The sequence below is a fragment of the Brienomyrus brachyistius genome, chromosome 13 (genome assembly GCF_023856365.1).
Source record: "Brienomyrus brachyistius isolate T26 chromosome 13, BBRACH_0.4, whole genome shotgun sequence".
NCBI classification, from domain to species: Eukaryota; Metazoa; Chordata; class Actinopteri; order Osteoglossiformes; family Mormyridae; genus Brienomyrus; species Brienomyrus brachyistius.
Window position 1 is genome coordinate 9,475,585 of NC_064545.1, and position 13,491 is coordinate 9,489,075.

General features: G+C 43.0%; 1 protein-coding gene across 1 annotated transcript; it reads left to right on the plus strand.

Moving 5' to 3' along the window:
* Positions 1–8,188: 8,188 nt before the first annotated feature.
* fbxl22 (F-box and leucine-rich repeat protein 22) lies at positions 8,189–12,654 on the plus strand. Its single transcript, XM_048973355.1, has 2 exons — positions 8,189–8,641; positions 10,594–12,654. Exons 1-2 carry the CDS (start codon positions 8,307–8,309, stop codon positions 10,988–10,990), a joined length of 732 nt encoding a protein of 243 aa, XP_048829312.1. The 5' UTR covers positions 8,189–8,306; the 3' UTR covers positions 10,991–12,654.
* Positions 12,655–13,491: the final 837 nt, after the last annotated feature.

Consider the following 13,491-nt stretch of genomic DNA (forward strand, 5'->3'; position numbering starts at 1 on the left):
CAATAGCCTAGGGCACCAGTTCATCAGGGGGTGCAAAAGAGGGGGTGAGAAAAAATCTAAGGAAATAGCTCTGGTTGCACTCTGTGAGATTATAAGATTTAATATTTAAAAAACGTTTTTCTTGTAAAATTGATGCGAGGTTAGCTAGTTAGCAGCCAGGTACCTGGTGCAACTGTAATGTTTTTAATACAAATCAAATGACAACGTTTATTTGCTGCTGCTCCTGGGGGGGGGCAAAACACCCAAGGGTGTCCCTGACGCGTCAGCTATGCATTTAAGCATTGTAAACGACTGAGGCTATATATATATATATATATATCCCATCCTCCTCCTATACATTAATGTTGCTTAGCCTCAATTTCAGCCAAAGCATTTTTAAAATAACAACAAGGATTCATTTTCAGCCAGCATAGATTTTGCAGTGCACATTCACTCACACACATTAGCAAGTTGGGGATTCGCCTCTTTGGTCTGTTGGAGGATTCCTGCATATGATGGGGAGCTCCTGCAAACTGCTCTCACGTAGCATGGGGCCAGGATTTGCACCCTGAGCTGCAGTCTTGCCCCATCCCATTGTGGGGGGTACATGGTCTCCCTGTGTTGGCTGTAGGTTTCTTCGCCAGCTGTAACGCAAAGTGGAGTCTCTGAATTGTCCATTGTGTGAGTGAGAGTGTCCTGCGATGGACTGACACCCCTCCCCCCTGGGATAGGGTGCTACCTTTAACCGGATAACCACTATGGTAGATGTATGAATAACATAAATGGGTTTACTTAGAAATACTTAGAAAGTCAGTGTTTGACATAGGCTGCCTCCCACCCCCAAATCAATGGATTTTTATGAAAACTTACTCACTGAAGGCCCCCTCCTTCTGGTTAAACCAACAGACATTTAGATACAGTTGTTTTTATATGTGTTTCCACTACTCAAAGGGTTTATACAATGCTGCAGTTATACTAAGATTAAGACTGCAGTGTTTCTAATGCAGTTCTCCCAAAATGACCTGCAATATGCCAGTAAATTACAAAATCAATCAATACAGCAATTTTACATCAGTCCATGTCTGTCACTGAGACAGTAAAATGCTTATATTCCAACTCAGTAGCAAAGGGTAGCTGGTCTTTGGTTATGGTTAAAATCACTCTGCTTCTGAATGCCACTGATAGCCTCCTTTTAGCTGAAAAACGACATAAAAAATTGATCAGCAGCAAAACGTATTAAATCCCGGCTGCTTATAAAGTCTTAAAGACAAAAAATAAAACTGAAAATTTAAAGAGGTCCCAGCCCTAAACTGAGCTGTCTTCATTTATTTTTTCTCCCTACATTGTTGTAAGAGATGTCACTCCCTCCCAAAACTGTAAAAGTTGACAAGTGCGGTATGCAAGCTCACGTTTTGGTGGCCTTTAGACACCGTGGTACATCTATGCAGCCGCGAATTGTATAATTAGTGTTTTCTGGGCAAATCTGAGCTGGCAACCCTGTGCAATTGGTGTGAAATTATAGTCTGCAGCTGAGAAATCTATGTGCTGTTAATGGGAAGGACAGAGCAGTTAAGGATCACATATCAGTAATGTTTACCAACTATCGATACGGCAGAAACATGATCGCTTAGCTGTCACCATGAGATTAAATTACTTTCTATATTTGTCAATAGGAACATCATTTCCGCCACCCAGTATTGCCTCTATTCCAAGCTAAGTTGGAGACATAATTTAATAGAATATGAAGCTTCTTATAGACAGAGTGTGCAGTTAATTATAGTTCTGCCATTTATGTGTAACGGCTCCCTGATACTAAGCTTGGTTTCAAATCCAGCTATGTTCACTACAGTCCCTATTAAATATAGGGAACGGCACTCTGCTGCAGTAAAGGGTACATACAAATGAAGTAGATATTATGCAAAATAAATGTACTAATAATGGTGTAATGATAACTGATAATTATATTCTGAAATGAATAACCCCCATTGGAATGAATTATGATTGACAAAGACTTCAGACGGTGGTGGGCTCCCAACATGTGGAAGCAGAGATAGATTGATGTGACTCAGGCTCTGACAGACAAACCTGGGATTCTGTCAGCACTCTTGTGATTCCCTTTCCTTCTCCTACATGTGCTTTGGGACTCTTGCCAGGCTTATGAATAAGAAACTGTTCTTAACGTGTTGCCTGACTACATGAAGGTTAAATGAAATGAAAAAGAAATCAGACTTGAATAATGGTACAAGACTCAAGAGTTCTTAATAATCAGCACATCCATGTGCAAGTACACAATGCCAGGGGCGTCGGAAATAGAGGGGATATCACCCCAAATATTAGCAGACCCCCCCCCCCACACACACACACACTTTCTTCACAAAAAATAAGTAAGTACACAATTAGCAGCTAGTTCCTTATGTTTTATTACAAATACGCACATTACTGAGGCCAATCCGCTGCGCATGCATAGTGCAGGAGTGACACATATAGACCAACTCAACAAAGACTGTACTTCTGTATCAGACATTTCATCTTGTGGGTTAGTTACCTTTAATGCCTTTTTTGTGAAGTTACCCTAAACAGTATTAGTGTTATTTAAGATGATAAAATCTTTATTATCTCTCTTACATTGCATCCCTTCATGATATGACTATTGCATGTGTGCCCGTCACTAAATACATACTGCACCCCCCCCTCCTCACCCCCGCTGCCACCATGGCAAATTCAGTCCCCACCTATTTCCTTTCAATGCAACTGCACAGTGCACTGAAATCCCGTTTTCCCGTGGGCCCCCTATCCATCCATCCATCCATCCATTTTCCAAACCGCTTATCCTACTGGGTCGCGGGGGGTCCGGAGCCTATCCCGGAAGCAATGGGCACGAGGCAGGGAACAACCCAGGATGGGGGGCCAGCCCATTACAGGGCACACTCACACACCATTCACTCACACGTGCACACCTATGGGCAATTTAGCAACTCCAATTAGGCTCAGCATGTTTTTGGACTGTGGGGGGAAACCGGAGTACCTGGAGGAAACCCCACGACGACATGGGGAGAACATGCAAACTCCACACACATGTGACCCAGGCGGAGACTCGAACATGGGTCCCAGAGGTGTGAGGCAACAGTGCTAACCACTGCACCACCATGCCGCCCCGGGCCCCCTATCGTGCTACAAAAATACAAATTCAATAAATAACAGCAAACATCAAGGGCGGCTGTTTTGGCTTAAACTAAAAGACCAGGGAAATACGCAAGCCAGTCCTTCTCTGCCTCTTCCTCACGATAATAAAAGTCTGCTGTATATCGTAATCAGTTGTAACTGATAGTAAGAGGGGGACAGGCCTTGTCTCCTGACTTCTCTCCACTCCGAGATAATCCACATCCTCCCCTAGGCTCCACCAGTCACATGTCTGCATTAACCAAACAATAGTTATAAAAACAGTAAAAATGATCAATATCATTATTATTAACGATATTCAGATATATTCAAACCTGTGATGGGTTGTGCCCTGGCTTATATCTTTCTACAAAATAAACAGGAAAATTATTTTAAAAGCAGTTCTTAAAAATATTATGTTTTTAAATTAATGTTGTTAATTCTCCATAAAACTAGCTGCTTCTTTGTAAGATGAAAATACGAAAAGAAGATCCAGTTCTGTTACAGGATTACAGGTTTGTATCATGGCTCATGTCTGTCACCTGCTGGTCAATAAAATTTATATTATTTCTGCGTCAGGGAAGCCACCATTTTTTGAAGATTAATCTGTAGCGGTGATGCACGGTATGTACTGTACTTCTTATATGGAACAAAAATTCCTCATGTGCTGGCAGTGAACGTGCCCTTTGTAGGTCCTTAAACAGTAGCATTCATCACAACCTCACTCATTAGGATTTTTCCAATAATTTCATACAACAGAGCTGAATCAGACTTGCACAATAACCGCTATAATACTTCAAATATTCACACAATGAGTTAGACCATCCTGACTGTTGTCATGCTCAGTCAGTTGGGACACCCAGAGTATACCGTATACCTCTTCAGACCAAAGCAATTAAGCAGATAAACACTTTGGGGTTAGGGGGCAAGCAAGAAATTATTCTGTGCAAATGTATTTACTCAAGTAATCTTACAACATGATACTCAACTCAATTTAACAGAACATCCATGGGTATGTTGCACTCCTGAAAATGTGTGCTCCATTCATTTCACAATAAGAGTGCTTTTGTTAACACTACGCTTCAGCACAATGTAATTGTTTTGACACCTCTCCTTGTGCAGCACAGTGACAATACAAATGCAAAATAGAAAATCACTAATTTAATACACAGTAAAACAGGAATTTCCAAATAAAGCGTAGACAGTGGAGAGCAGCATATGTGTCAGTTTCTGGCCGTATACAGAAGGAAAGCAATTAAAAATGAAATACAAATGTACAGCAGCACATATACAGCCATGATTACTATTGTAGTGAAAAATAATGGTTGTCGTTTTAACATTAAAAATACCAAAACCAGAGAGCAGTGTGTGTCAACAATGTCCTTGGCTGAGCACGGACTGTTATTAACGTAACACATGAGCCTCCTTTGCTTCTCTTGGAAAACAATGATTATAATGCAAAAATCAAACCATCTGTGCTCGTAATGAAAATATTAAACTCGCTAAAATAGTAGCACAAGGAGATAATGTGATGTGTGGCATTATTGACTGAGTCATATTGGATTATACCGAATAGGCTCTCTTGATGCTTCATCCAAACAGGTTGCAGTATGTTCTTGATCATGTCAATTATGGAAGATCTAGGCATATCTGGAGACTGTTCAGCTGTTTCACCACTCCACTATGATGGACCATGTAAATCTGTGCTGCTACATTTTCATTCGGTAATGGTGGTATGTACCTGCGTGGCGGACACACGTCCCTTGCATCGTTAACGGTGAGTCACGACTGTAGTCACCGTAGCAACAAAATTCCTGTTGTCTCAGCTGTACCTGCTGAATAACAGCACATACGCAGTCGTGTCTTCTCTCATCTCAGGCCAAAGCATGGGCCTTGAGTCTTAGCAAATCCTGGCTGAAGACATGGACCACCAGGGAAGTAATGACAAACATTTGTGGAGTGTTGGCTACCCTTACGGTTGAGGGTGGTAAAGCCGTTGATTTGCTTGCAGCATCTGTGATTGCATGTCGTCATGTTCCTCTGTCAGACTGGCATGTCTGGGTTAGCGTCTTTGTTTTAAGGCACCGTGGGTACAATGTTCAGGGAGAGCACGTTTCTACTTGCTTCTGTGATTATAGCAAGGGAACACAAATTGTTCTGCCAGGTTTGGAAGCAGTTTTGTAATCAGACTCCTGAGCTCTCTCCATTACACTAGTCTGCCTGTCTGGTTACGTCAGCCTGTCGACAGGACAGCATCTGATAAAAAGTGTGGCTTGAGATCTCCCAAGGTGAGCTTGTAACACTCTTTCTCATTGGCTCATTTTCAGCTATGGGTAGTCTTTTAAGCCAATGGCTATCTTTCCAGCATTAAATAGGATTCCACAATAATATAACTGTCCCAGCCTACGTACATTTATGGGTAACATTCTGATGTTCCTAATGACCAGTATAGAAAGTAATCTAATCTCATAGTCTCATAGTAATCTAATCTCATAATCTCATAGTAATCTAATCTCATAGTCTCATAGTAATCTAATCTCATGCTAAGCGATCATGTTTCTGACATATATCTTTCTATGGTGACCATGTAAATGTCTGTTGTGAACAGTCCGTGTAACGAGGGTATTGGATCCTGTATCAGCCCCTGAGCTACAGACATCATTTGCTTGGGAGAGCTCTAAAATCATTTGCTCTAAACAAAATGTGACGCTACCAGTCCCTACGGTTTGTATGAATTATAACAAAGCAATATTTTTGCATGAAATCCATCCATCCATAAATTCATCTTCTGTAACTGCTTATCCTATTCAGCTATTCAGGCTCGTGGGGGGGTCTGGATCCTATCCCAGAGGCTTTGGGCAAAAGGCAGTGAACAACCCAGGATGGGGCGCGAACCCACAGCATAAAAGTTGCATAAAATCTCAATTATTAAATGATATCATTTGATCTGTCTCTCTAATACTTTAAATGCGGTAATATGATTATAATTTGGGATGATTCCAATTTATGTTGTTTTTTAGTGATTTTACCTCTCAGAAAAGGGGGGTGCCTTTTTCCTGTGACTAATACTAGGAACTCACAAGGAGAGAGTTCTGGTGTCTTTCCAGCAGAGCTGTGAGGGACTTCGTGCTTTTTTCTTACTTCAGCGTTCCTTTTCTTTGTCTGACTCACTCTTGTCTTCACAGTACAGTTGCTCCGATTAGCTTTTTTTTAGCTCCACTTTGTCAGTTCTACTCCAGAGTGAACTCCTGTCCACTGCCATCCTCTGAGCCTCACCTGACTGTTATTTCACTGCCTGGAGTTTGTGTGGCTTTCGCTGAAGCTGGCGAATGATTCACAAGAGAGGTTTAAAGCCACATGCCTGGGCTTTGTATTAGGGCACAGAGCTGAACAGCAGCTAGTAGGGATTCACTGTAAATCCATCTTCAGGAAGCCTTCCAGCCAGGGAAATTGTACAGTGCTGGCATGCTTTCAGGGAGACACTGAAAATGTGTAATTATAAACCCTTTGAAAGGTAAGGAAACGTTCCGTATAGGATAAAACCCCTTAAAAACAGAAAAATTTCCCTTGGTGAAGTAGAAGATGCTCATCATCCTGACCTTCACAAGAGGCCTTAACAGCCTTATATTGCCTGCTCTTCCAACACCTTCATCTCGGGCCCCGGAAGTGGGAAAGAAGAGCCACAATTTCCGGGCAGTTAAACAGCCACACTGGAGCCAATCAGTGACGCAGATATGCACGTGCTATTTTAGACCCAAGCAGCAGCAGTTGTAGATCTGTGCTTACCCTGGTCAGGGTTACCTGCAGCTGACCCATGCAGACAGGGCTCAGGGCTGGGGTCACCCCCTGGGCAGGATGCCAGTCCGTCATCGGGCACAAACACAATGCAGGCAATACCAGTGAGCCTAACTGCACGTTTTTTGGACTTTGAGAGGACACCCACAGGACACGGGGAGAACATGCAAACTCAGAGCACAGATGGAATTTAAGAGTCCTGTGTTGGAGGTTTGCAGCAACACCGTTACACCCCAAGCCAGAGTGCGGGAATATATACTTTTTTTTTTTTTTTTTTTTTTTTATAAAACGATACTCTAATTTGATCAAAGTGCATATTTTGAGGAATGCGCATCTGCGCAATGTTTTGTTATAAACAATCTTTTGCACAGAACCGGGTGTATGTAATCCCCCGTCTGAGTAGAGACAGCTGTTGCCAGCCACCCACAGGGCCGGCGTAAGAGTATCAGGCAATCGTCATTTTCCCGTCGGTGTTAAATGTCCGTCACCGCTGTTAGCAGCACACGCTACTCACAGCTGCTCAGAAGAACCATTAGACTGTGTAAACTACACTAAGTCACAGAATGAAAGATGGGCAGAAAATACTCGAAAGGTTTATTTGCGCACGATTTATCAGTTGTTCATTCTAGGATATTTGCTTCGGAATTTACCACATCACTTTCCGCTAAAAATCACTAACCCTCACATGTCTGGTTATGTGGCAGGTACTACTGCTGTGTCTTTAGATTTGTTTTTCTGGGTGAAAATAAAGCATTAATTAATTAACAAGTTAAACTGTTTCTAGTGGTGTCATTCGCATCGCATTGTTTATGCAATCACTTCTATTGGATTATTTAAAACATTCCAAGCATGCAGCCAAAGTTATATGCAAGTCTGGGAATCTGGGAAAAGCCCCTTGACCTGGACGGTTCATGCAGGTATTCCTACACATATATTGAAGAGAAATCGAATTAAATGTGGATCGACATTTTGATGCTATCAAAACGTTTTGTGAATGTTTCCTCCCAGAGCATGAAAGCATGCAGATAGGCTTTCTGAAATGAAAAGCCCTCTTCGCTTGAAAATCACAGTCTTCTAAACATTTGCCCCTGCTGCTACCCCCCCCCCCCCCCCCCCCATCCTAACAAGCTCCTCCGGCGGGGCAGCTGAGACAGATTGCAGGGGCCTGTGTCTAACACATTTCCATTTTTGACTTGGCTGCCAGTTGTCCTCCAGGAATAGTCATCCTTCTCCTGGCCTTATATGTGCAGAGGGCTTCTCGGTGCTCCTCTGCTGGGATAACAGAGCCAAACCACTCAACACCGACCGCTGACACACTGCCGTACCGTCTGCCCAGGCCATCCTCCAGTCAGTACGACCACTACCTGCTCAGCATGCACATCACACAGCTTAACCGTGAATGCTTGCTCCACCTCTTCTCCTTCCTGGACAAGGATAGTCGGTTAAGCCTTTCGCTGACGTGTCTCCACCTCAGAGACGTCTTTCTGGAGCCTGGCCTGTGGCCCTTGCTGCGTTTCCACTCGCCGGGTGAGCTGAATAAGTGTAACTTTTTGTTGGGGACCTCACTGCGCTACCTGTCCATATGCTGGTACTCCAGCAGGGTCAAGGTCTGCAACGTCGAAGACTGGATGAAGACCACTTTTCAGAAGGACATCTGCAGCAGACATGAGGGGCTGGTCAGTGAATTCCTGGCTCGCGTATGCAAAACGTGAGTGCACGCACATCTCTAACCGTCCCCCTGCTGTGTGAACTTCCTGTTTGAACATGCAGTTTGGTCCTCCTTCATTCGTTCTGTTTTAAACTTCTTGTTTGATCATTTGCAGGTATTTTTACTTCATATTGTCTGCTTCATATATTATATTTTCATGCCTGCACATTCACAGTTTTTGTTGAAGCTACATTTTATACTTCAGTGTTATAGGGATGTAACTGTTCACTGGGGACAGCTATTCCCAGTTTCCTTCCATAGAAACTGACTGTCTTTGACTGGGCAACTAGTGCTGTTCATGTGGTGACATTCCTCTTCTGTTTGGGATACAGCTCTTTTCCTGCTTTTGGCCCAGGTGCTGGGAAGAAGTAACATAGCGAAGATATTTTATTTTTCACAGGTAGATGGAGCCAAGAGCAAATTTCTGCTCTTCCATTTTTAACATAAATAAGTCCAGTTCAGGGGGCGGTATGGTGGTGCAGTGATTAGCACGGTTGTCTCACACCTGTGGGACCCAGGTTCGAGTCTCCGGCTGGATCACATGAGTGTGAAGTTTGCATGTTCTCCCCATGTCGTCGTGGGGTTTCCTCCGGGTACTCCGGTTTCCCCCCACAGTCCAAAAACATGCTGAGGCTAATTGGAGTTGCTAAATTGCCCGTAGGTGTGCATGTGTGAGAGAATGGTGTGTGAGTGTGCCCTGTGATGGGCTGGCCCCCCATCCTGAGTTGTTCCCTGCCTCATGCCCATTGCTTCCGGGATAGGCCCCCACGACCCAGAAGGATAAGCGGTTTGGAAAATGGATGGATGGAAGTTCAGTTCATGCAACAAACAATGTGATTCAATTTTGTGTTGCAAATGTCCCCACAATGTGATAAAAACTTGCTATTTTGACCTTGGGGTCAATTTTTCAATTCTGTGAATGCAATCAAACATCAAAAATAGCCAAAAACCTTGTATTTTGTTTGGTTACTTATGGTAAAAGTTAGGGCTGGGTATGGGGTTAAGGCTGTCATAGTTGGGATTAGGATTGTGCCTGTAGAAATGAATGGATGGTCCCAGAAAAGATATAGATACCTAATCTGAAAGATTTACTCATACTAATGTACCAGGATAAAGCTAAGTGTCATAAATCTTCCTCTGTTGCACTGCCAAAAGCTGTAAAACGCCCGACTTCTTATCTATCATATAATATTTTACTGCACCCCATTGCTTTATATACACATAAATGAACTTTGCACCAAAGGTTAAGGAGGAACATTTTAGACCATCCCTGTACAATTAGTTTAAGCCTGTTAATCCGGTTTTGTTCAGGAGTGTAAATTCACCCACAAACGTTGACAGGCTCACGTCAGCTGCTCTCGCAAAGCCGGCCCCACCTCATATCCTCAGAGAAAGGCGGTTTGATCCCTAAGCCGACACATGGTCCAAACCTGCGGCTGTGAATTTGTCTGTGCAGCCATTGGCTTGGCACTGGTTTACAGTTGGGTCCCCTGGAAATGGCCTGTTTCTCAGATATTGAATGAAATGAGCCGGATTATCATGCATCATGAGGTCTAGAGTAGTTTGCGATATTTCGTAATGGTTACTTCCTTGGTCCCCACCATGTTAAAACTGGCAGTATTGCCCCTGATCCCCCATATTTTTCCATCAGTAGTGAAATGCTGTGTCTAAACCAGAAGGTAGCGTTCCTGCATTACAAATTTGTTTAGACAGTTCTATTTCCCACCACTAGGTGGAAGCATTGCCACTGTGTGATCCTGCAGTATGTTCATGCACCTGAAACAGACACACCCATTTAACAGCACTGACTCATATTATACATTTGCAGACGTTTTTCCAGGGGGAATTAAAACCTTTCCCAGTGTTTAAATAACGTTACAAAGGATGATTTAATAATTTATTCTTAAATACTGATAGTGTATAACTATTTATGTCCTGTTATGTGCTTCCAGGTGTCCAAACCTTATCTCTTTGACACTGGCCGGCTGTGGTCACATCACCAACGACGATGTGGTTGCCGTCTTACGGAGCTGCACAACCCTGCGCTGTCTGTGCCTGGAGAACTGCGTGCGCATCACCGACACTCTGCTGCATGGCATCGTCACCTACGGCTCTGCCCTGAGGACTGTACAGATCGACTTCTGTCGTAACGTGACCCAGGCGGGGTTACAGATGGTAGCATCACAGCGGCCTGCGATCCAGCTGAGCGCCGATAGAAGTGCAGGGATGATACCCGACTGTCCTCCTCAGGACAGCCCTCGAGACAGGCGACTGAGGCTCAGCCAGCTCCGGGAAGCTTCCAGGACAGTCAGAGGAACTCTCAGAGGGACAGGCAGTGGGACAGTTTGAGGGACAGTCAGAGGAGCTCTCAGAGGGACAGGCAGCGGGACAGTTTGAGGGACAGTCAGAGGAGCTCTCAGAGGGACAGGCAGCAGGACAGTCAGAGCGATAGACAACAGGCCACAAATTCAGGGACACACTAAGGGGGGCAGAGTAGAGGAACAGTACTAAGGACAGACAATGAGACAATGAGAAGTGAAGGCAGTGGGACAAGGAGAAGGATGGACAGGGGGGCAGTGAGAGGGACAGACAGGAAATGGGATAAGTGCAGTGCCATAAGACACAGAAGAACACAAAGGTCAACAAGCTAGAATTTGTGTGAAGCGTCTTTTTGGGGACCATGAAAAAAGAAAGCAAATTAATTACAAAATGGATAATGGTATCAACATACAGTTATAATACATTGCCATATTTTTACATATTAATTCATTCATAAGTTGTTTTTTTTGTATTTTAAATTGAATTCCAGGTTTGTTTCTCCACTGTAGTATTACGTTGCGTTTAACTTTTTACAACATATAATTTTTTAAATAAATAAATATTGAAAGCATTCCACAAGCAGGTATAGAAAATTGATGGATGGATGGATGGATGGATTGATGATAGATGTCTATGGGTTTTGAAAGGAAGGACAGAATATGTCTTTTTCATGTTATAATTTTATTTGTGTCATTAGTTTTATTCTTTTTGTCTGGACATGCTTTTGTTTATTGACCTCTTGTTGCCCAGCTACAGAAGTAATGTGTTAGGTTGTGTTGAGTCCAATTTAACTGGGTGCAGTGGGCAGGACACTGTCTAATGATGTAATTCCAGTAAAAACTATGGGCACTGTCTGTTGGGTTTTACAGTGAGAAATGATGCAACTCCAGTAAAAACTGGGGCACTGTCTATCAGGCTTTACTGTGAGCAGTGATGTAACTCCAGTAAAAACTGGGTCACTGTCTAGCTGACTTTAGAGTGAGTAGTCATGTAATACCGATAAAAGCTAGAGTACTATCTGGTCGGTTTTACAGTGAGCAGTGATGTAATCCCAGTAAAAGCTGTGGCTCTGCCTAACTGGCTTTAAACCCTGGAGTTCCCCGAGGGTGCCTGGCAGACCTGTCAATAGACACACTTCATGCAGCAGCGCACTAAGTTTGAAAATAGCTGGGATGGGGTCTATTTTGCCAATTTTGGCTGCTTGTGCAAACAGGGGTTCTCCAGTGTTTGGGCCTACATGTTTTTCCTGCTTCCCATAGCAAGGTCTGACCTTAACTGTGCCTGTTCCTTCACAGACATTCTTCATTAGCTTTCAGTAGATAAATATGTGAAATTTCTGAACTGCAAGGGAAAAAACAAGAGATCTTAACATAGTTTTGAATAACTGGTAGTAACATAGCATAGCATAGATAGATACTGTAAATCGATAGATAGATAGATAGATAGATAGATAGATAGATAGATAGATAGATAGATAGATAGATAGATAGATAGATAGATAGATAGATAGATAGATAGATAGATAGATTGATTGTGTTTACGCCTCCCTTAGCTTGCTCTTTGGAGAGTAAGCTGTTCGCGAAGGGCTGCCACCCGCAGCGGCGTCCAGGGAGCTGGGGGGTTAAGGGTCTTGCTGAAGGACCCGCAGATGTCCTGAGGCTGGGTTTGAACCAGTGACCTGCTGATTACAGGCACACAGGCTGACACTATTTGTGAATGAAAATGCACAAATATATTAATTATTAAAATGATTTTGGAAATTGTGAACTCACAGTTTAAAGCCTTCAATGCAAGACAAGGCATACCAATCACATAGATACAGCTGTTGGTCTTTGCCAGTGTATATCAATCACATAGGTACAGCTATTGGTATTTTTACTGAAATAGATACCATTGTACAGAGACTGTATTGGAGGGTTTCCTGCCCTGGGCCTCTATCCATTTAGGGTCAGTTTCTAGTAAAAGACATTAAGAAGTGCGGTTATGGTCAAAGCACCTGTAATGTTTATCCAAAGCAAGGTGTACATTTGTACTAGTCTGTACATTTTAATGGGCCAATTAATGTTAAGAATGTTGAGGCTATATAGCGAAGCCCGTGGGCCTCTGTTGACCCCAGCCTGACTCCTCTTACAGCCACACTGCGTCTTTCTCAAGGTGAACTTACTGAGTATGTGAACAAGAGATCAACTACATGCCCTTTGACCCAGTTTCAGTTCGAATTCCATTCTTTAAAAAGTCACGTAATGAACAAAGCCACCAATTCCACAGATTTCAAAACTCAGTTGCTTAATTTGGAGATGCTGTTTCTGCTGCAATAGCTTAAAGTTTAAAGTTGCAATTAATCAGTATTCAATGGAGTTAGAACTGCAGCCTGTACATTTGGTTAAAATGCACAGATATGACATCGCAGTTACACTGGCATGATTTATTTGTAGGCGTTGATCTGAAACTAGTTGTTATGGCATCTCACACACTCATTCCTCATTATAAAAGTTCAAAGGCCAAGGAAGCTCAAGCCCTAACTCATAGCC

Excerpts from the sequence above, each read along its gene's own strand:
- fbxl22 (XM_048973355.1), top strand. The coding sequence starts at position 8,307 with ATGCACATCACACAGCTTAACCGTGAATGCTTGCTCCACCTCTTCTCC. Across the intron at positions 8,642-10,593 it reads CTGGCTCGCGTATGCAAAAC|GTGTCCAAACCTTATCTCTT; the intron begins GTGAGTGCACGC and ends ATGTGCTTCCAG.